We start from the raw sequence: 21,894 nt of genomic DNA on the forward strand, positions 1-21,894 counted from the left end.
GGCCACACCCCACTCTCACCCTCATCCCCCCACCCCACCCTCTACACCTCCCCTCCCCCACCCCACACACCCCACACACACCCTCCCCACCCCCCCACACACACACGTCATGGTCCGGGCACTCAACGTGGCGGAGAAGCCGTCGGTGGCCAAGGAGGTCGCCCGCATCCTCTCGTCGGGCTCGTACTCGACGCGCAACACATACTCCAAATACAACAAGATCTACGAGTTTGGGTACAACGAGCCCGGGGTTGGGGCCGGGCTGGATATGGTCATGACGTCGGTGACGGGCCATCTGGCAGGCATCGACTTTGAGGCCACGTTCCGCAAGTGGCGGGCGGTGGCGCCCGGCGAGCTCTTCGGCGCACCGGTGGTGACCGAGATCTCGTCGCCGGACATTGCGCGGACGCTGCGAGCCGAGGCGCCGCGGTGCCAGTGGCTCATTCTTTGGCTCGACTGTGACCGTGAGGGCGAGGCCATTGCCGAGGAGGTCCGCGCCGTGGTGGCGCAGGCCAACCCGGGCATTGTGGTTAAGCGGGCGCGGTTCTCGGCTCTCATTCCGGCCCAGATCCACGGCGCCATGCGCAATCTTGACCGGCTCAACTACGCCGATGTCTACGCGGTGACAGTCCGCCAAGAGCTCGATCTCCGCATCGGCGCCGCCTTTACTCGCTTCCAGACCATGACGCTCTCGCAGGCCATGCCGGCCCACTTTGCCGGCGACAACCGGCGGCTCGTCTCATACGGTCCGTGCCAGTTTCCCACGCTCGGCTTTGTCGTTGACCGGTACAAGGAGTGGGAGGCGTTTGTTCCGGCACCGTACTGGTACATCCAGCTCAAGGCCAAGCTGCCCGATCCTGCAGCGCCGGACAAGACCATGCTGGTCAACTTTAACTGGCGGCGCGGGCGGCTGTTCGACTTTCCGGCCGCCGCCCTCCTGTTCGAGGCCGTCATGGACGAGCCAGTGTTGGCGCGCGTCTTCGACGTCGACGCCCACCGCAAGTCCCGCCGCAAGCCGCTCCCGCTCACCACCGTCGATCTCCAGTCGATCGCCGCCCGCAAGCTTCGCATCTCGTCGGCCAACACCATGAAGATTGCCGAGAAGCTCTACACGCAGGGCTACATCTCGTACCCGCGTACAGAGACCAACTCGTTTGCCAAGGGCACCGACCTCCTCTCGCTGGTGCGGCAGCAAGCCGACTCGGCGGCGCCATGGGCCCCGTTTGCCGGCTCGCTCCTCGCTCCCGGCGGCGGCACGTTCTCACCGCGCTACTCGGTGCCACGGCGTGGCGGCAAGGATGACCACTCACACCCACCAATCCACCCAACCAAGGCTGCTTCGGGCCTCTCCGGGGACATGGCCCGGATCTACGAGCTCGTCTCGCGCCACTTTCTGGCTGTCTGCTCCATCGACGCCTGGGGCGAAGAGACCGTGGTCTCGGCCCAGGTTGGGCCTGAGGTCTTCACCACCCGCGGCCTCATCATCAAGGAGCGCGGCTTTCTCGAAGTCTACTCGCGCTTTGCCTCGTGGAATGCATCAGCCATCCCAGACTTTGTGCCCGGAACCGAGTTTACCCCGTCGTCGGTCCGCCTCAAGGATGGCATGACCACGCCACCGCAGTTTCTCACCGAAGCCGATCTCATTGCCCTCATGGACAAGAACGGGATCGGAACTGATGCCACCATTGCCCAGCACATCGAGACCATTCTCTCACGCGAGTACGTCGTGAAGCAGTCTGGCGATCGCCTCGTGCCCACCACGCTCGGTATGGCCCTCGTCGAGGCTTACACGGCCATGGGCCTCACCCTTGCCAAGCCTCACCTCCGCGCCATTACTGAGGCCGAGCTTGCCGAAATCGCGTCGGGCACGCGCTCGCACGACGACGTCCTTGCCAACTCGGTCAATGCCTATCGTGCTTTGTTTGAGCAAGTTCTTGCCTCGCGCGCCATCTTTGTGTCGACTGTTCGTCGGCGGATGGAGAACCTGCCCGACAGGGGCGGAGGCGGGGGCGGAGGTGGAGGTGGAGGTGGAGGTGGGAGTGGTGGAGGCGACGGTGGCGGCGGTGACGGCTCGTCCACCGCCGACATCCCGCTCAGTGCCGTGGTGTTCTCCGACAAGTGCCCGACGTGCAGCATGCATCCGATGCTGCTGGCGCAGGCTGGGAAGAACGGGCAGTCGTTTGTGCTCGGCTGCCGCGGGCGCGAGTGTGCAAACTCGGCGTGGGTGCCGTCGTACGTCTCGTCGATCGAGCCGGTGCTGGATGGGCCCAAATGCGCAACATGTGGTGCAATGTGCTTCCGGGTCACGCTCTCGCGGCGGCTCCCACCGGCTCACATGCATCTCTTCCCCGAGGCCTCGGGCTGCGTGGCGTGCAACCCGTCGCTTGCGGCACTCTTTGCCACTCGCACCGGGCGGCGGCTGGTGACAAAGCGACAAGAGTCGGCGCCGCCTACCGGACCAGCGCCATCGTCCGACTCGGGCCCCAATCTCGTCGCTCTGCCCAAGTTCTTTTCCAAGTCAGTCCTGCCCAAAGCGTTGGCGTCGTCATCGTCATCGCGCGGCTTGGCAGCCGGCGCGCAGCGAGCCCGGCGCGGATCGTCAACCATCCCACGCGCAGCTGCGACCAGCGGAGGTGGTAGGAGCGGTGGAGGAAATGGGGGCGGTGGAGGCAGCAGTCTCTCTTCTGCGACGTCGCGACCATGCCCGTGTGGAGGCACCGCAGCGCTGCGGACTGTCGGCAAGGTTGGTCAGAACCAGGGGCGGCAATTCTGGAAATGCGGCAAGTGCAACGCGTTTGCGTGGGACGATGACGATGGCGGCGGTGGCGGCGGCGGCGGCGGCGGCGGCGGGAACAGCGGGAGCGTGTGCTACAACTGCCAGCAGCCAGGCCACTTTTCGTCCAACTGCCCGTCCAAGGGAAGCGGTGGTGGCTCGGGATACAGCGGTGGTGGCGGCGGTGGGAGCAGCGGGAGCGTGTGCTACAACTGCCAGCAGCCAGGCCACTTTTCGTCCAACTGCCCGTCCAAGGGAAGCGGTGGTGGCTCGGGATACAGCGACGGATCTAGATACGGCGGCGGATCTGGATACGGTGGCGGTGGAAGCGGCGGCGGCGGCGGGAGCAGCGGTAGCGTGTGCTACAACTGCCAGCAGCCAGGCCACTTTTCGTCCAACTGCCCGTCCAAGGGAAGCGGCGGTGGCTCGGGATACGGTGGTGGATCTAGATACGGCGGCGGATCTGGATACGGTGGCGGCGGTGGCGGCGGCGGCGGCGGGAGCAGCGGTAGCGTGTGCTACAACTGCCAGCAGCCAGGCCACTTTCGTCCAACTGCCCGTCCAAGGGAAGCGGCGGATACAGCAGCGAACGGTCAGGTGGGCGGTCGGGCGGTCGCGGTGGCGGCGGCGGTGGCGGGAGTAGCGGCAACTGCTACAAGTGTCAGCAGCCGGGTCACTGGGCATCGTCATGCCCCAATACATAGTCCAGGCTTACGGCTGCGGCCAGTACGGGTTGTAAATGCTTGAGCGACTCGGACTGCGCGCGCACTCGAGCGAGTGATTCAGGACCCGGGCTGGGTCCGAGGCCCGCACAGAGGCCGACTCGGGCAGCGGTGAGCCATCCACGGGCGCAGCAAGTGCCGAGAGCGACGATGCAAAGGCCGAGTGGGTGCCGTAGCGATAGTCATACGAGCCTAGGGTGGCGGTCAGCGAGGGCGTGGGTGACGCGATCGGGAGCAGCGACGACGTGGCAGCATAGCCGTTGCCGGTCGGGTCGGGAGGCGGCGGGACGTGGAGCGGCTCGCGAAGAGCGTCGTTGGTGAGATGTGGGCGGAGGTGAGTAAAATCTGCAGCAGCCAGGCGGAAAGCCTCGCCCCAGCGGGCGATCGGCGAGAGCGAGCGCGATCGTTGGCGAGCGGCTGCAGCGGTGCGTGGTGGTGGATGGCGAACTGGCGGGCGATAGCGAAAGGCGTAGCCGCGCGGCGCCCGGTTGGCGCCCCAGACTCGTGACGAGGCAGCCCAGCCGGCAGACGGCGAGAGTGCGGTCGAGCGCGCAGCAGCAAGAGCAGGCGCGGCAGGCGGCGGGGCGGGCGGATAGCGGGCGCGCCATCGGTTGACTGCTGCGTCGACGTCCCGGTTGCGGTGCGACGCGGCGCGGCGGGCAAGCGGTGAGGGTGAGCGGCAGGAGCGGCGGCGGCTAGTCTGCTGCAGCGAAGATGAGAGCAGCTCGTTGCCGCGGGTGCGGGCGGCGAGCGCGAGGGCGTCGGGCGTGAGCCCAGCCCGGGCGGCATGGCGGGCCCGAGCGTCTGAGGCGTGCCGGTCGAGGGCAGCACTGGTAGCGGTAAGCGGGCGGACGGGTGCGCTGACTGTCAGCGGGAGTGCCGCCGCCGATGTTTGTGGTCGTCTACGCGACATGGGTGGGTGGGTGGGGTGGGGTGGAGTGGGGGCGGGGACGGGGACGGGGTGGGGTGGGCGGTTGGCGCCGGCTTGGCGGGTGACAGGCGGGTGGGCCGGCGGGTGGGCCGGCGGGTGGGCGGGCGGACGGATTGTGTTATAGACGATGGTTCGTTTGTTGGGCCGTCGGGCACGTGGCCGGGGATACGGTTGGTGGTCATCGTCAGCTACAATGCGGGATCACTGCTGTCAATCATCAGTGCCTGCATGACCTGATTACGGAGGGCGGCAACCTGCTGGACAAGCTGCTCCTCTCGGGAGCGCGCAGCGGCAAGCTGCACCTCCATGGCACGGCGCTCAGCCTTGACGGCGCGAAGCTCCAGCTCGGCTGCCGAGGTCGGTGAGACATGCTGCCGCTGAGAGAGCTTGCGTGATGCAGACTTGGCGATCTTGTTGGCCTTGGCGATGGCCTTGGCGGAAGCCTCGGCTGCTGCTGCCGCAGCAGCCTCAGCGCGACGTGCGCGCAGCTCGGCGCTGCGCGCTCTGGCAGAAGCAATTTCAACGCATTTTGTGGCAGTCTCGTCGTCGCCATCAACCAGAACCTGCAGGCACGCGACGTGGTTGGCAAACGAGGCCTCCAGCTGGATCAGATCGGTGTTGTGGTGGGCGGCGAGCGCGGCCATGTCGTGCTCGGGCGACTCGACAACGGCATACGTGGAGTTGAGACCAAAGTCCGGCGCGGCGACGTCGGTATCGGCAAAGTCGCCATCACTAGTGCTACTCAAGCTATCTGCCGCAGCAGCGCAGTGAATGATCGAGTCGGTCACCTGCGAGGTGGCGAGCGAGGCACACATCTGCCCGTCGAGCCACGATAGAGTCATGGTCACGTCACTCGGGGCTGCCGCCGGCCCCGGCGCTAGCGGATCAGCGACAAGCGGAAGGAGCGCCTCGCTGCCGACTGCAATGCCCGAGATGGTGCGGTAGGCCAGAGCAGGCACCTTCCACAACACCGCGAACTTGCTCAGCTCCGCAGTCTTGTGGTCGAGGGCAGCGCAGAGCTGGCCAGCCGAGTCGGCAATGCTGCGCCCACTGGCCATCAGCTGCGCCACCTTTGCCACTGTCGCGCATGCGGCCACCATCGCAGAGCTCAGCTCCGCCGCCTTTCCGCTCAGCTGCAGGCCCATTGCCACCATCTCCTTGTGGAGCCCAAGCGAGGCCGAGTGCAGGATGCGCAGCTTGTCCGCAGCGGCGGCAGCAGCCTCGCGGTCAGTTGTTGGGAGCGCGTGTATATCATTGTATACCATGTTCGCCCCCTCGACCACCTCGATCATGTTGTCCAGGCTCGTGGTGTGGCTCGCATGGCCGGGTGCAGGCCGCTCTGCCGGCCCGACATCGCGCGCCCGAGCCAGCCACTGCTCACCCTCTGTGGCCACCATCGCCGCCTGCGCCACAATCTCGCGGCTACTGCTGACGAGCTCAGCACGCCATGCCTTGGTCTGCGCTGCATCAGCACCATGCGCATAAGCCAGCATCGAGTCGTCCGGGACCGATCCGTCCGCAACAAGAGGCATGACATGATCCGCAAGCCGTGCAAAGGCGGACTGGGACTGCTCGAGCAGGGTGAGCGCCTGAGCCATCGCACGTGCCCGTCGGGCAGTGTAGGCGGAGTGTGCATCGACAGCCGCACGGATCCGATCCAGCCGCTGTGTCGCCTCGTCCGCCTGCTCGAGCGCAGCCTTTGAGGTTCGGAGCGCAGCGCGGAGGTTCTCCAGCATGCGGCTCGCGTGCATCCCGAGGACGTCGAGGGCGATGCCACGGTCGTCATCACACTCTTCGTCACACTCACCATCGTCCCATAACACCACAGTCTCAGCAGCCGTCCTAAGCTCCTCGGTGCGGCTAAGGAGCGGCGCAATGGTCTCCTCGATGCGCGGCACCGGCCGGGCCCAGAACGTCGGATCGATGAGGTAGACGACGAATGAGTCGCCGCTTGGTGCTGCCTCGTCTTCGTTCTTCAGCAAGTGTGACATCAGCGCGGTATGCGACACCAGGCGACCGGTGCTTCGGATGATCAGCGCCTGCAAGGGAAGGCCACGGAGCGCGCTTGTGTCGTGCACCGAGCCGCACAGGCCAACGACACGCCACAAAGACATGGTCGTGAGAAGGTGGGGGGAGAGAGAGAGAAAGAAAGATGTGGGCGAGAGAGGTGTGGTGGAGGAACGGGCGCAGGCGGAAGAGCAAAGGAGGGGGAGGGGGGGAAGGAGATGGTGGGTCTACTGAGTGTGCCGTCATCTGGTGTCGGTGTGTGGAAGGCGAAATGGAACGATGAACCGGTGGCAAATGAAGGAACGAAACGAGCGATGTCAATCACAGTTGCCTCATGGCAACCAATCATGTCACGGTTGTTGCCAATGGCCTCGTACCAGTCGATTATGTTGCGCTTGTTGTCAACGGCCTCGTAACAACCAATCATGTCGCGATTGTTGCCAATGGCCTCGTAACAACCAATCACGTCGCGATCGTTGCCCGTGATGTTGACCTGCATGGCCTTGTAGCAATCGATCATGTCACGGTTGTTGCCAATGGCCTCGTAACAGCCAATAACATCACAATTGTTGTGTGACTAATGATGGCCTGATGACGTGTGCTGAACGGCTCCTCCCCCCCCCCCTGCCGGACTCATACCGAGCTCAACGCTATGATTCCACAAAGGGAAGCGAGACACTAGCCAGTTGGCGGGTGGTGGGGCAGAGCCACCGCAGAGATGGTTCATGCTTCGAGAGTCGCGCATGTGACCTAGGGTAGTGCTGCGGGGCATATTCTTGGTCATGACGCCATACACAAGGTGCGGCACAGGTTGATTGTCAAACGTTGCAACACCCCAAAAATAGTGCCCTCTGCCACCGGGACGGAGCTCATGGCAGCGAGCCACCAAGCCCGACGCGGGTACACTGCCGCAACAAGAGCGAGGTGAGCAAAGGTGAGCGCCTTAAGCACCCATGTGTGCGTAGCATAGCTAAACGTGGCATCATCACCCCCTTTTCCGAGCCGAGCTTCGCGCCCAGACGGTCTGGGCGCGGTTGACCAACTCGCAACCAATGTCCTCGACCAGCACGTGCCTACTGGCAACGCACGCCTCTCTCTCCCACCGGTACGTCGACGGGAGCCAAGCACGCGGCAGCAGCCGTCCGTGTCCCTTGCCCCCCCCCTCTCCTCCTCCCCGTCCTCCCCTCCCATTACTCCCTTGCCCCCCCTCCCCCCTCCCCCTCCCCCTATCCCCCCCCCATCCCCCCTCCCATCCCCCCCCCCCCCCCCATCCCATGTCGGTATCCATGGGGGTGCCAATATGGCCTCCTCCCGCCCTTTCTTTCCAGATGCGCAAATTGGACCCAAGTCCACCCGAATCGGCCAAGAACAACGCCCCCTGCCGCCTGCCGCCTGCCGCCTGCACCACCAAGTCCATACTCTGCCCCCTACCGACCGAGCCTCCTTCCTTCCCCTCCCCTGCTACCGCCATCGTTTCATCGCGGCAATGGGAGAGGGGGGGGGAGGGGGGGAGGGGGCGACGGGGCTGGGTGAGCAGCGACAGCGCAAACTGCTGCCACCGCCACCACCACCACCACCACCACCACCACCACCACCACCGCTATATGCCATTGTACCCACCTTCGGCTCATCTCGCAACGTCGCCAAGGCTATGTCCATACTTGATGCTGATCGGCTCGCGCTCCAGCAGCACGTTGGACTCGGCTGACGAAGCTCTGCTCTCGTACTCAACAAGCACAAGCGTTGGTCACCACCGGCTGGCGCCAGCAGTTCTTGACGTGGCGTGGCCGACGCTGGCTCTACTTGCTTGACCGCAGACGTGTCTGGGGTCTCAGGCACTTGGCCACGATGTGGTGGGGGAGGGGGGGACGGTGGACGATCTGGTGCAGGCGGGAGCTTGTGGTGACTTTTGACGCTGCACGAGTCATGGCCAAGATGTACGGCAGAGACTCACTGGGAGAGGAGGAATGCGCAGCAAGGGGATACTCTGCGAGGGGTGGACAGATCGCCAAGTATGGGATCGCCTGCCAAGGCGAATGGTGCAGACAAGGCAGGAGGCGGCGAGGCAGGAAGCCAGTCCGAGTCAACGTCCGCGCTCTCTGCGACACTCGGGCTCGGGGGCGAGGGCCAAGAGAGCGGCGAGACGGAGGCACGGTATGTGGTAGACGCATCGATCAAGGAGCTGTACACCATCGAGCGGCTACTGTCTGAGGGCTCATACGGAATCGTATGGAAGGGGGTGCGGAAGGAGACCGGCGAAGTAGTGGCCATCAAGAAGGTGTTTGAGGCATTCTACTCGTCGACCGATGCGCAGCGGACCTACCGTGAGGTCATGTTCCTGACACAGCTTCGGCGACACACCAACATTATCAAGCTCCACGGGGTTCACCCTGCGGTTAACAACCGCGACCTGTATCTTGTGTTTGAGTACATGGAGTCCGATCTGCACTCGGTCATCCGTGCTCAGATCCTGCAGAATGTCCACAAGCAGTACATTGTGTACCAGACGCTGCGGGCGCTCAAGTATATCCACTCCGGCAAGCTCTTGCACCGTGACCTCAAGCCATGCAACTTGCTCGTCTCGTCGACATGCGAGCTGAAGGTCTGCGACTTTGGGCTCTCGCGGTCGCTGGCGACAACTTCCGAGGACCTGCCGACGTCGGCCGATCTGACGGTGTACGTGGCGACCCGGTGGTACCGTGCGCCTGAGATCCTGCTCGGGTGCCCCAAGTACACAGTGGGCATCGACCTCTGGTCGCTGGGGTGCATCATTGGCGAGCTCCTTGTGGGCAAGCCCCTGTTCCCCGGCTCATCAACGCTCAATCAGCTCGAGCGGATTTTCAATCTCATTGGGCGGCCATCCGACGAAGATCTCGCGTCGATTGAGTCGCCCTTTGCCGCTGCCATGATGCAGCGCATCACCGCCGAGAAGACCGTCTCGTTTGCCGAGCAGTTCCCGTCGGCCTCGCTCGAGGGCGTCGACCTCATGCTCCGACTGCTGCAGTTTAACCCGGCGAAGCGAATCTCAGTCCGTGACGCCCTCCGTCACCCCTTTGTCCGCATGTTCCACAACTCGGCTACTGAGCCAGTTCTCAAGCACCCGATCCGCATCCCGGTCAACGACGATGTCAAGCACTCTAAGGACTTTTACCGCTCGGCGCTGTACCAGGGCATGGAACAGCTCTCAGCGTTTGTCGCCGGCGACGCGGACACCGGAGACGCCGCGGTCGGCAGTCGACCCGGCGACTCGTTGTCGTCAACCTCGGTCCAGCCGTCGGGATCATCCAGCTCGGTCCAGTCGTCGTCCGAGGCCGGCTCGTCGAGCTCATCGTCGCGATGCGTCGCTGCTCGGCGTGTCTCGGACGCCGGCATCGTCTCGGTTCCCTCGTCGTCGCTCACTCCGCCACGACATGGCCTCCGCGCTCCGGTCTCGACTCCAACCGGAGATCCCGGCGAAGACGTCCGCGTCCTCGACGCCACATCGTCCTCGCCCGAGTCATGTCCTCGGTCCAAATCCAAGTCCAAGTACAAGGCCAAAGCTAAGACCAAAGCCAAGGCCAAGGGCAAAGGCAAGGCCGGAAAGGCAAAGGCAAAGGCGAAGGCCAAGGCCGACGCCGATAGTGATGGTGAAGCCAAGACAGGCCGACAGCAACGGGCCTCCACCGAGCACAGCGGGACGCTCGAGCGCAAGCGGAGCAAGAGCAAAGCTAAGGCAAAGGCAAGGGCAAAGGCAAAGGCAAAGGCCAAGACCAAGACCAAGACCAAGACCAAGGCTAAGAGCAAGACCAAGACCAAGGCTAAGAGCAAAGCCAAGGACAAGGAGCAGGCACTGCCCGACGCCGCGCCAGCTTTGGGGTCGGCCGAATCGTCAGGCAGCTCATTCGGCTCGGGCTTTTGACGGAGGGAATAATGAGGCGTTTACTCGTAAAGTACGTCGTAGTGGCCCGGGCGGTAGAGGAGAGTGCAGACGGGGCGGCCGCCATCAGGAATGACGATTTCCGAGGCGGCGCCGTCGGCGGTGGTGGACTGGTCGAGATAGACGACGCGGACAGCGAGGTCGAGGTAGGCGGTGAGGGCAGTGATCTGGACGTGGTCAGCGTCGCGGCCGACAGCCTCAACCTCGATGCGACGGAACTCGTCGACAGACAGGCCCGAACCCTCGATGAAGAACTGGAAGAAGTCTGCATTCTTGGCAAGGTGGAGCGAGACGAGGAAGCGCATAAACTGGACGATGTACTCGGTCCGCTCCTGATCACGGAAGCAAGCCAGGAGATCGTCGTGCGAGTAGTTGCCGCCCTTGATGGCGCGGAGCGGAGCCATGGTCATGGCCCAAAAGTCGTCGATGAACTCGTCAAAGCCGGCGGCGAGGAGATCGGCCTTGGAGGCTTCAAAGACGCTGACGACGCGGGTCACGTCCTCGGGCTCCGCCAGCGTCATGAGCCACTCGCAAAGGCCAAAGGCAAAGCCGCGATAGAAGCAGTTGCCGTCCGGCCGAGTCGTCCGCATCCACTGGAACTTGCTCGGCAGCAGCTCAAGCTTGCGGCGGAGCGTCTCGGACGCCGTCTCGTACTCTGAGCTCAGCTCGGTGACCGCAACCAAATCTCCCACATACGGCTTGGTCAGCACTTCTTCCTCACGGATCCGCTCCTGCTGCGCGATGATCTCTCTGTCAAAGGCCGCTGCGGCAGGTACGATAGCGTGAGTTCATGACGGCATAGCCTTTGGCCGCGATCCCCCGCGGAGTCCGAGATCACGACCACAACAAGCGACACACGATCGAGGCAAGTAATGCCACGAGCAGGGCGATGCAGTTGGCGAGCCGAGTGATATCGCGAGCTGGGCAACATGGCGACCGAGCCGAGCAGTGTGGCGAGCGAGCCATACGATGTGGCCTGGCCTGTAGCCGACCAGAGCAAGGACACGAGGCCTTGGCAACGCACATACGCCGCCATCCATCCCCCTACAGACAGTACCACATTCCCCATATCTCCCCATCTCCTCCCCCTTCCCTCCCCCTTCCCTTTCCCTGCCCGCAGCCTGTGTGTGCCCTCTGTCACGCCGTACCGTTGTCAATGGAAGCCTGGTCGATGACCACCTGGTCACCGCCTGCCTCCCCGCCTTGGCCTCCCTCTGCTGCTGCTCCGCCAGCCTCTGTCCCTCACACCATGTTGTTCTCCTCGTTTGACGCCATTGCTCCTTCTTCTTCTCTTACACACTCGAGTGTTGCTCACTTGCACTCTTCTCGCCTCACCCTCTCCCCCCCCCACGCCTGCCTGTCCCATGTTCGCTGGTCGCCTGTCCGCCTTCCGAGTCGTCGGTCGCAATCGTGATTGTAATCGTTCGAGTTATCGTTCGGAATATTGTTCGAGTTATCGTTCGAGTTAGCGCTTGAGCTAGTGTTCCGGGTCATCACTGAGCCGCAGTCGTATCTACGGCTATCGTTCGAACCATCGTACGGCCGCAGCTGTATCTATGGCTTTGTATCCCCTCTGCAACTCAACTACGTGACGTTGCAAGGGCAATGTATGTGGTAGACGAGAAAACAAAGTTGAATCAAGAGGTAATGTGTTTGTTCATGTCCATGGCGTGAGAAACAATGATCTTAGCACAGAAAATCTGCTCCTCTCGGCCTATCTCTCCACGCCGCGCCGCCTCTAATCCCATACGCACACCGTGTAGGCCGATTCTATCCGGCGCCACACACTGGGTTGTACCAGGCAGACCATTCTGTGCCTGCTCAGTATGACCCGCCTTAAGATTCACCGCATCACCTGCCATGCTCGGTCCGAGCACGAGAAACTGCGACCTTTTTTCGCCACCGCCATCGCCGACTGCCACCATCCTGCCCACACTACTGTCTCAGCCGAGCTACGCCACAGCCACGTTCCCATACAACAACCCGGCCATACGAGCTGCGTTTGTGTTGTGTGGTCGGCGAAGCGAGCACGATGTCTTGACGGAGCAAGAACCATGTTCACGGAGAGCTGCAGACTACGACCTTTTTCCGCCACTGCTGCCTGCACAGCTGCCCTCACACGCCCTCACACGTCTCCATAGCCACCAGTCGACACCATGAACAGTTTCGAAGAGAGCGACGACGGTGACGTCCTTCTCCCACTTGCCGAGCCCGTGTCCATCTCCGTTACCGAGCTGGACGACCATGCTGTCCTGCCACTCGCCAGCTTGGCACATGGCGCATCAGCGGCAGCCCAAGCCGAAGCTACCGCCACATCAAGAGCACAAGCGGCAGAGCCAAGTCGCCAACGCAAGCGCCGCTGGGAGAGCCACGGGTCCACAAGCGAGTGCACTCTGTCGGGCAACGATGACATTGGGAGAACGAGGCCCATGCTAGAGGACCCCGGCGTGGAACGGGGCGGCGCGCGCGAGCTTGGCCCACGCCGCGACACGGTCGGCTTGAGCGCACGCGGGCACGGAGATCGATGCGGTGATCATTGGTGACGAGAGCCTGGGCGTTTTGTCTGGGGTGGTACAGAGCTTGTCTGGAGCGACTGCTGCGTCGTCCACGACGACAAGTGCATCGAGTGCATCGAGTGCATCGACAGCGGCGCCAGCCCGGGCGAGGCGGCGGATCAGGACGAGTACGGTGGCGCAGCGGGCCAAGAAGCCAGTTGCTGACTCGGCCGAGGTCGAGGAGCGCGCGGTGCGTTGGCGAGCGCGGGCTCCTGCTGGAATGAAGCGGCGGAAGGAGCGGGCGATGTCCCAGCCGCTGTTTCTCCTCTCGGCGTCGATCGATCGCGACGTGCCGCGCGGGGAGTTTGCAGTCACCGGCTCGACTGGCAACGTCTACAACGTGGTCTTTGCCGAGAGGACGACGTGTTCGTGCCCCGACGCGGGGAAGGGCAATGTGTGCAAGCACGCCCTCTTTGTCGGCATCAAGGTGCTTAAGATCCCATCGCGCTCGCCACTGCTGTTCAACGCCCTGCTTCCGTCCGAGCTCAAGGTGGTCTTTGCCAACCTTGCCATTGCGCGGCACGTCATGGCGTCATCGCAGGCGCAGCAGGCGTACGTGACAGCCGTGCTGGGCGAGGGCGATGCTGACGGCGACGGCAATACAAGCGGGGCGCCTGGCGTGACCCGCAAGCCTGTCGACGGCGAGTGTCCAGTTTGCTTTGACGATCTGGACTCGGATCCGGTGGTGTGGTGCCGGGGCCAGTGCGGACAGAACCTACACAAGCGCTGCTTCGAGCAGTGGTCGGCGCACGGCGGCAAGGTGTGTGTTCTCTGCCGCGCGCCATGGCTCGAGACCTCGCTGTCCAACGTCGAGGGCTACATCAACTTGGCCCCGTTTGAACGACGCGCCCTCACTGCACGGCTCGACCGGTACCGATCGGCCTACCAGTCCCGGTACTCGCGGAGGCGGTACAACTACGACCATGATTGGAACGAATCGGCCAGCAATAGCACAGGCAGCAGTGAAAACTGATAGCACTGACCCCCCACCTGTACATGTCGACTGACGCTGGCGCCCGAACTGGTGTGTGAAAGTACGACGACGTTGCATGTAGTAGTGAGCGAGAATCGTTGTCGCAGCGCTTGCCGAGGACCTTGATGACGTCCTTGCGCGTCCAGCGGTCGAGAACCAGGCCAAGTTGGAGAAGGCCGAGGCCAAGCTGAAGGAAGCTAAGGACGAGCTGAAGGAAGCTAAGGACGAGCTGGAGAGGGCCTACAATGAGCTCGAGACCAAGCGAAAGCAGGCGGAGGTGGTGCAGGCCCAGTTGCGTGCGGCGCGTGCGTCGCTCGTCCTCGGGCCGGACGTTGCACCTCTCCCGCCTGCTGCGCCGTCGCTCGACTCGCTCGCCGTCGTCGCCGGGGCGTCGAAGGCAACTCGAGAGATCATGGACGAGCACTGCGTCTTCCACAACGACGATGTGGTGGCCAACGCAGGCAAGGACCCGTCGTTTTTCGACGCCGCGTGCGGGATGGGAACGCTCCGGCAGAGCGTGTGGGAACCCCGGCCGGTCGACGCCAACGCTGTTGAGGCGCTCAAAGTCGACCTGGCGCGGCTGGTGGCGAGGCCGTCGGGCGACTGGATCGGTGTCGTGGGCAGCGTGGCGTCGGCGTCCCGCAACGTACACCTGGAGGAGACGCACAACGCGGTCCTCTCGAGCCATCTCTGCCGCCGCGAGATGCTGCGTGAGGCGCATGTCTCCGGCCTTTCTGAGGCGTTGGAGAACGCGGCTTGCGCTGTGCGGCGCGATGCGAGCAAGATTGAGGAGGCCAACGAGGATGGCAAGTCGCAGGTGCTGTTGCACTCGCGTGAGGACGCCTACCCTTTGGTACCGGTCACTACGCCGCAAAAGTGCGAGTACTTCTGCGGCGAGCGGCAACGAGAGTTCGCAGGCGGACATTGAGGCACGGACATCTGTTGCGGCGCTCACCGCGACGTACTTTGCGGTCGAGGCGCAGTCACCGACGTTTTCGGGCAACCCCGTCGACTTTGCGGCGAGCCTCGTGTACCACGGCGTCCGGCTTCGGCTCGCGATGTTCGAGCCCGGTAACTCGGCCAAGGAGCACCAGGCCGCCGCGTACGCGCTCAACACCTTCCGTTCGCTCTACGGCCTGCCGCCGTTTGTCACGCTCCTCGCCCTCCACGGGCGGTTCATCTCGTCGCGCGACGAGTCGGTGCCGAAGAGGCTGTACCTCGTCGGCTACCGCCTTGACGCGAGGTCTGACAAGCTCCACGCGTACTCGCTTGGCTCGGTGGACGCAGCGATGCGGATACGAAAGCGGCGCTCCGAGGCTGGACCGGGTCGACAGACCATTGTCACACACATACAAGCTACATGGTGGGTGCGGGAGGTTGATAGGAAGGACGTCGAGCGGGGGACGGGGTGGCCCGGGCGCGTGGAACGGGGCGGCGCGCGCGAGCTTGGCCCACGCCGCGACACGGTCGGCTTGAGCGCATACTGGTCGACATACACGCGCGCTCCGCTAGCGACGCGCCCGAGAGGTCGATTGCTCGAGGGTGTCTCCGAGTTCACGTCGGGTCTCCCGCCCGCATGGGTTGCCGCTGGGTTGCCGCTTGTTCCTTCTCCGCGCCGCGGGCCCGCGGACCAGCGCGCAACACCCCACCCAGCCCACCCCCCACGCTCACCCACCCCCCCCCCACGGCCATGCTCCGGGCAGGAGCACACGTACTGGGTGCGTGCCTCCGCCTCTCCCCCGTGCTCCGCAGGCCGGCTCGTGCCCTGGCCACCCACCCCCCCACCCCCACCCCCGCCCCCCTCGTGAGCCCTGCGTTCTTCCCCGTCGGCCGCTCCAACTTTAAGCGCATCCGTGCGTCGGGCGCGTTCTACGTCGACCATACGCGGTTTCTCGAGGTGTGGGAGCGCGTCGGTGAGGACGGGTACACGACGCTGCTCCGGCCGCCGCGGTTCGGGAAGACTCTGATGCTGGACATGATGGCTGCGTACTACGACGCGGGAGTCGGGGCGGACGAGCACGACCGGCTCTTCCACGGGCTCTACATCGGCGAGAACCCCACGTCCGGCGCCCGGGCGCATCACGTGCTGCGGCTCAACCTTGCGCCAAGCGCGAGCGTGGGCGCGTCGTTCGACATGCAGGCATTTCTGGATGATGCGGTAGATGACGCCCTGGTGGACTTTGTGGAACGGTACAATCTCGCAGTGCAGAGGGAGCGGCCATTTGAGATGCGGGACATCAAGCGTGTCGTCGGCGCTGTGGGCCGGGCGGGCGGGCGGGTAATGGTGCTCATCGACGAGTACGACCGGGTGGCGAACGAACTGATGGTGAAGGATAAGGACGCTTACGCGCGGAGCGTGATGGGCGTGTCGGGCGAGGAGGCGTCGTCGCCGCTGCGGTCGCTCCTGACAACGTTCAAGATGGCCCAGGACCGGGCGCCAGTTACGCTCCTCATGACGGGGCTCACACCCATTGTCCTGGCCGACGTGTCGGCGTACAATGTGGCGCGCAACCTGACGCTCCGCGAGGAGTTTGGGGACTTTTTCGGGTTCACGTCCGGGGACATCGAGCGCGGGCTCACAACGGCTGGGCACGGGTCGGGTGATATTGCTGCGGCGCTGGCGGTGATGCGCAAGTGGTACAACGGGTACCTGTTCCCTGGCGCGTCGCAGCGGGTGTTCAACCCGCAGATCTCGCTCCACTTTATGGACTTGTTCACGTCGAGTGCCAGGGTCAAGGAAGCGACGCTGCGAGGCGTCATTGCACCGGACGACTTGGTGTCGCGAAACCTGCGCGTCACAGAGTCCATGCTGAGCGTGCTGGCGACGAGCCGTGCTGGTGCCGGACCGCTCGCCAAGCTCCTGGGCGGGGACGCGACGTACACGCTTGAGGGGCGCGTAGTGGACGAGTTCCGCTTCTCGGACCTCATGCGGTGGAACCTGGAGGGTGTAGAGTCCGAGTCGGAGGACAAGTTCTGCTCGTACCTCTACTACCATGGCGCGCTGACGTTCGCCGAGAAGCCAGGGATGCTGCCGCCGGACAAGCTGAGCATCCCGAACGAGCTCGTGCGGCGCGAGTTCTGGGATGCGCTTCCGAAGCGGCTTCGCGACGCGGTGCTCAAGACGCTCGACGCGGCGTTTGCGGCCGGGCCGCAGGCTTCGGCCGAGCTGTGGGAGGACATCTTCTCGGCGCTGAACGAGCGTAGCGCGGCGGGCATTGCGGACACGTCGAGGGTCGACGAGCATGCGTTCCGCGGGATGCTGTTGTGGATGACGGGCAACGAGGCAGTGAGTGTGCAGACCGAGGTCGCGGCGCCCCGGCAGAGCTCGGAAGGTGCGGGCACGGGCCGGGTCGACCTGGTGGTGGAGCATGTCAAGTCGCCGACGCGGTTCGTGATCGAGCTTAAGCGCGTGAAGGGGAGCGGGCCCAAGGCGCTCGCGGGGGCCGTCGAGCGTGCTGCCGAACAGGTGGCCGACTACGACTTGTCGGCGGTTCCAAAGGCCGCGCACGTGACGCACGACGTGCGGCTCGCGGTGGTGCTCGCCGACGACGATGTGGTCGTGCGCGTGGTGGGCGATGAGGAGTAGAGGATTGAGTGCTGACGCGGAGGCATGGGCGTAATTGATCACGGATAGTGAGTGTGAGCAGCCAACAACTCGTCCCGCGTGGATACCACATCTGTAACCGAGGGCAACGGCTGCCACATCCGACCGACGCGCACCTGAACTCGAGGCGTCCCTCACCGACATCGTTGAGGGGCACCTCGGCGCACTCGCAGCTCGCCCTCGAGAGACCGCGCTTGGCGGCGTCGGCGGGAGCCACTCGTCAGCGGACCAGACGCTGCTCGTGCTCCTTTCGGGCGTCGTGAGCTCAAGCATACCGTTCACCGCGGCCGCATCATGCCACAGCCTCGACATCGTGCAAAAAGTCGACGCCGGCCGCCAGCTGCGAGCACATCGACGCCTGCGGCGTCATCAGCGACTGTAGGATGTGCACTAGCGTGTTGATGCCATTCCACGTCGCCCTCGCCGTCGCCTCTAGGTTGGCCTGGAACTGTGCCATCGCTCTCGATGATGCCAGGTTGTCCGAGTCGGAGACGCTGAGCTCGATGGTGAGCTGCGGCAGGCCTGGGACGGGCGCGTGGAACGCGTCGGGATGGATGGCGGGCAGCGATGCGCTGAGCACCAGCGACGTGTCAGCGCGCGCGCTCAGCAAGTCGGCGATCATCGCCAGCGGACGGAGCTTGCCGACCGTCGTCCTCGCGCTCAGCGACGAGGTGCAGCGGAGGCCCAGCGCGAGGTGCGAGACCATGGCGCACGACTGCGGCATCATTGGCGCCGCGTACTGGAGGCCCGAGAGCGTCACGTTCGAGACCGGGAGCCGTAGGGAGGATGAGGTGCTGCGTCGTCGGGTTGATGGCCACGTTGAGCGCAAACTCCACCTGCGGCGCGTGGGGCTCGACCACGCGCACAGCGTGAGCACGCAGGCAAGGTCGGGCTCGGCCATCTGCGGAACGAGGTCGTGAAGCAGGGCGTGAGCCACCAGTGAGCCCGGCGTAAGCATCACGTACTGCGACGCTCAGCACCGCCGGTCCGCTCCCGTAGCGCAGGCTCGTGACGAGCGCGAGCGGGACGTCGACGCGAGCGAGGTCGAAGATGCCGCCGCATTGCCGCGTCACGGCGCCACTTCCGACCCGCGGCGGTTGGACGGGCGTGTGGGGACGGGCGCGGGGACAGGGACGGGCGCGGGCACGGAGATCGATGCGGTGATCATTGGTGACGAAAGCCTGGGCGTGTTGTATGGGGTGGTACAGAGCTTGTCTGGAGCGACTGCTGCGTCGTCCACGACGACGAGTGCATCGAGCGCATCGACAGCGGCGCCAGTCCGGGCGAGGCGGCGGACCAGGACGAGTACGGTGGCGCAGCGGGCCAAGAAGCCAGTTGCTGACTCGGCCGAGGTCGAGGAGCGCGCGGTGCGTTGGCGAGCGCGGGCTCCTGCTGGAATGAAGCGGCGGAAGGAGCGGGCGATGTCCCAGCCGCTGTTTCTCCTCTCGGCGTCGATCGATCGCGACGTGCCGCGCGGGGAGTTTGCAGTCACCGGCTCGACTGGCAACGTCTACAACGTGGTCTTTGCCGAGAGGACGACGTGTTCGTGCCCCGACGCGGGGAAGGGCAATGTGTGCAAGCACGCCCTCTTTGTCGGCATCAAGGTGCTTAAGATCCCATCGCGCTCGCCACTGCTGTTCAACGCCCTGCTTCCGTCCGAGCTCAAGGTGGTCTTTGCCAACCTTGCCATTGCGCGGCACGTCATGGCGTCATCGTAGGCGCAGCAGGCGTACGTGACAGCCGTGCTGGGCGAGGGCGATGCTGACGGCGACGGCAATACAAGCGGGGCGCCTGGCGTGACCCGCAAGCCTGTCGACGGCGAGTGTCCAGTTTGCTTTGACGATCTGGACTCGGATCCGGTGGTGTGGTGCCGGGGCCAGTGCGGACAGAACCTACACAAGCGCTGCTTCGAGCAGTGGTCGGCGCACGGCGGCAAGGTGTGCGTTCTCTGCCGCGCGCCATGGCTCGAGACCTCGCTGTCCAACGTCGAGGGCTACATCAACTTGGCCCCGTTTGAACGACGCGCCCTCACTGCACGGCTCGACCGGTACCGATCGCCCTACCAGTCCCGGTACTCGCGGAGGCGGTACAACTACGACCATGATTGGAACGAATCGGCCAGCAATAGCACAGGCAGCAGTGAAGACTGGTAGCACTGACCCCCCACCTGTACATGTCGATGCTGATTCTCATTTACTCGCCGACCTCGCCCCCGCCATGGGTCCCACCACGCCCGCAGGACTCGCGCTGGCTCAGCTACGCCATCGTTTCGTAGTCGAGCGAGGTCGATGACACTGTTGCACTTTTTGTAACGCCGAATGTTATTATTCACCAGAACCCGCAGAGCCCCCCATAACCCATGTAGCCTCGTCAGTCCCACTCAGCCTCACTAGACCAGTATACTCCCCACCCCACACTGTCCCAACTCTACACAAACACCTCAGGCGGCCTTGCACCTCCCCAGCTTCCCGCTTCCGGCCGGTTCGCAGCTCCTCCCCACTTTGTTCTGCGGTTTCTGTGCTATTTTAAGAAAGCGCCGAACAAAACCATTGCAATTCTGTGGCTACAAAAGTCGAGCGAAAATGTCACACTTTCGAGGAGAGAGCTTTTTCTCATCCCACCAGCCACAAATAGCCCAAAGCGCTCAATCATGGCCACCAACCCCGCCAAGTTCAACATCAATGCCACCTGCGATACAATTGACTCTGCCCGCCACATTGCAAAGTGTGTTTACCCGTTTACAGACAAAGAGAACCGCGCTGTGGCTCGCAACAACATGACGGAGGCCTTTGCTCGGCACTCGGACGCAGATGGCCTCATCAGCCTCGTCGGCATTTCGAAGGCGATGAAGGATACCATCTACGTCAACGGCGGCGCGTGTGAGCACGGTGCTCTGGTCTCAGGCATTCTTGCCGAGAGCTTTGACCTCGCTGTCGCCGCTGCCTGCTTCCACGCCGTCTTTGCCGTGCGTTTCCGGAACAACTCGAAGGGCGTACGCATTGCCGACGGCCGGGTCAATCGCCAGCGCCGCGAGGAGTGCGAGCGCTTTGATGCATCGGGCTTGGTCAAGGCTCATACTTTTATCTCCTTGTACATCGAGCGCATCTACTCGTCTGCCTCCCGCCGCGTCTACTCCCACACCGATCGCTCGCCCGCGGGCAAGCTCGAGTTTGAGCTGACCGACTTTTGCTCGCCGGCGGAGATGATCAATGCCGTTACCTTGCTTCGTGCTCCCTTCGCCGACGTCTTTGTTGACGCCGACGTGGTCGTTCTTAGTGAGACCTTCTTCGGCAACGACTCCTACGACGACGGCGAGACCGATGTTGACCAGGTTGTCGCCATGGACGAGGTCAAGATCTTCGAAAAGTCCATGGACGACAAGAGCAGCGAGTTGAAGTTTGATCCCTCCTTTGCCGGCTACCTTGTCTTATCCGACGACGACGACGAGGATATTGTTGCCAAAGACAAGGCCCCAATGGATGAAGTCAAGATGTGCGTGGCTGACAACAGCAGCAAACTGGAGCTCGATGCCACCTTTGTCGACTGGTTTGCCCATTGTGAGAACGACCGCATCTTTGACGTTGCCGACCTGGACGACCCCCTCGCCCTGCCGATGCCCGATTTCGTCCGCCCTATTTACTATGATCCGACCGACCCGTTCGGCATTGGCTTTGTTCCCACACCAATCCTGGCGTACGAACTCGCAGACGACAACAGCATTGACCATCTTCTTGCGTAACGCCACCGTAAATCGCCATCACGCCGCCATTCGTCCAACAACCCCCATCGGCCACCCTTTATCAGTCATCCCCCATCGCTAGGCCTCATCGGGCACAAGCTGTCCCCGCACGATGCATTGCAAGCACACTCCAGATAGAAACGCCCGATGCCAACGGTGTCCGGGCATTCGTGTGATCCAGCACCTGCCGTCGAGGGCGTATGCCATCGGCACAAGAAACAAAGAGCGCGTCGCCGCCGAGAGCGCCAACCGGCAGCCGATGAACAGCGAGCGGGAGAGCGGCCAGCAACCGGCAGCCGACGAGCAGCGAGCGGGAGAGCGGCCAGCAACCGGCAGCCGACGAACAGCGAGCGGGAGAGCGGCCAGCAACCGGCAGCCGATGAACAGCGAGCGGGAGAGCGGCCAGCAACCGGCAGCCGACGAACAGCGAGCGGGAGAGCGGCCAGCAACCGGCAGCCGACGAGCAGCGAGCGGGAGAGCGGCCAGCAACCGGCAGCCGACGAACAGCGAGCGGGAGAGCGGCCAGCAACCGGCAGCCGATGAACAGCGAGCGGGAGAGCGGCCAGCAACCGGCAGCCGACGAACAGCGAGCGGGAGAGCGGCCAGCAACCGGCAGCCGATGAACAGCGAGCGGGAGAGCGGCCAGCAACCGGCAGCCGACGAGCAGCGAGCGG

The 21,894-nt window shown here is 64.0% G+C and overlaps 9 protein-coding genes across 9 annotated transcripts in view; 6 read left to right on the top strand and 3 right to left on the bottom strand.

Annotated features, from left to right (window-relative positions):
* Positions 1–109: 109 nt before the first annotated feature.
* Positions 110–3,530, top strand: AMSG_07071 (DNA topoisomerase; the record flags this gene model as incomplete). Its single annotated transcript, XM_013901084.1, has 4 exons — positions 110–1,967; positions 2,049–2,636; positions 2,715–3,281; positions 3,340–3,530. The coding sequence occupies 4 exons, from the start codon at positions 110–112 to the stop codon at positions 3,414–3,416; spliced, it is 3,090 nt and encodes a 1,029-aa protein (XP_013756538.1). The 3' UTR covers positions 3,417–3,530.
* AMSG_07072 (uncharacterized protein) lies at positions 3,485–7,050 on the bottom strand (the record flags this gene model as incomplete). Its single annotated transcript, XM_013901085.1, has 3 exons — positions 6,811–7,050; positions 4,632–6,490; positions 3,485–4,359 (listed from the first exon to the last, which is right to left on the bottom strand). The coding sequence occupies exons 1-3, from the start codon at positions 6,951–6,953 to the stop codon at positions 3,485–3,487; spliced, it is 2,877 nt and encodes a 958-aa protein (XP_013756539.1). The 5' UTR covers positions 6,954–7,050.
* Positions 7,051–8,020: 970 nt separating this feature from the next.
* AMSG_07073 (CMGC/MAPK/ERK7 protein kinase) lies at positions 8,021–10,375 on the top strand. The gene is made up of 2 exons (XM_013901086.1): positions 8,021–10,205; positions 10,230–10,375. The coding sequence occupies exons 1-2, from the start codon at positions 8,448–8,450 to the stop codon at positions 10,329–10,331; spliced, it is 1,860 nt and encodes a 619-aa protein (XP_013756540.1). The 5' UTR covers positions 8,021–8,447; the 3' UTR covers positions 10,332–10,375.
* On the bottom strand, positions 10,333–11,585 carry AMSG_07074 (ubiquitin thioesterase OTUB1). The gene is made up of 2 exons (XM_013901087.1): positions 11,498–11,585; positions 10,333–11,112 (listed from the first exon to the last, which is right to left on the bottom strand). Exon 2 carries the CDS (start codon positions 10,937–10,939, stop codon positions 10,352–10,354), a length of 588 nt encoding a protein of 195 aa, XP_013756541.1. The 5' UTR covers positions 10,940–11,112; positions 11,498–11,585; the 3' UTR covers positions 10,333–10,351.
* A 1,386-nt stretch (positions 11,586–12,971) lies between these two features.
* AMSG_12036 (uncharacterized protein) lies at positions 12,972–15,126 on the top strand (the record flags this gene model as incomplete). The annotated part of the gene is made up of 4 exons (XM_013901113.1): positions 12,972–13,798; positions 13,971–14,730; positions 14,786–15,097; positions 15,121–15,126. The coding sequence occupies exons 1-4, from the start codon at positions 13,125–13,127 to the stop codon at positions 15,124–15,126; spliced, it is 1,752 nt and encodes a 583-aa protein (XP_013756567.1). The 5' UTR covers positions 12,972–13,124.
* Positions 15,127–15,567: 441 nt separating this feature from the next.
* Positions 15,568–17,463, top strand: AMSG_12037 (uncharacterized protein; the record flags this gene model as incomplete). The annotated part of the gene is made up of 2 exons (XM_013901114.1): positions 15,568–15,599; positions 15,687–17,463. The coding sequence occupies 2 exons, from the start codon at positions 15,568–15,570 to the stop codon at positions 17,461–17,463; spliced, it is 1,809 nt and encodes a 602-aa protein (XP_013756568.1).
* Positions 17,464–17,773: 310 nt separating this feature from the next.
* On the bottom strand, positions 17,774–18,439 carry AMSG_07077 (uncharacterized protein; the record flags this gene model as incomplete). The annotated part of the gene is made up of 2 exons (XM_013901088.1): positions 17,774–18,275; positions 18,339–18,439. The coding sequence occupies 2 exons, from the start codon at positions 18,437–18,439 to the stop codon at positions 17,774–17,776; spliced, it is 603 nt and encodes a 200-aa protein (XP_013756542.1).
* Positions 18,440–18,531: 92 nt separating this feature from the next.
* On the top strand, positions 18,532–19,634 carry AMSG_07078 (RING finger domain-containing protein; the record flags this gene model as incomplete). Its single annotated transcript, XM_013901089.1, has 3 exons — positions 18,532–18,577; positions 18,613–19,181; positions 19,206–19,634. The coding sequence occupies 3 exons, from the start codon at positions 18,532–18,534 to the stop codon at positions 19,632–19,634; spliced, it is 1,044 nt and encodes a 347-aa protein (XP_013756543.1).
* A 497-nt stretch (positions 19,635–20,131) lies between these two features.
* AMSG_12038 (uncharacterized protein) overlaps positions 20,132–21,894 on the top strand; it is a gene marked incomplete at its 5' end in the record, with an annotated part of 3,051 nt that continues 1,288 nt past the window's right edge. The window contains one exon of the mRNA XM_013901115.1: positions 20,132–21,061. Coding sequence (XP_013756569.1) covers positions 20,132–21,061 — 930 coding nt within the window. The remainder of the gene's footprint in view (positions 21,062–21,894) is intronic.

Source organism: Thecamonas trahens (assembly GCF_000142905.1).
Source record: "Thecamonas trahens ATCC 50062 unplaced genomic scaffold supercont1.32, whole genome shotgun sequence".
Taxonomy (NCBI): domain Eukaryota; order Apusomonadida; family Apusomonadidae; genus Thecamonas; species Thecamonas trahens.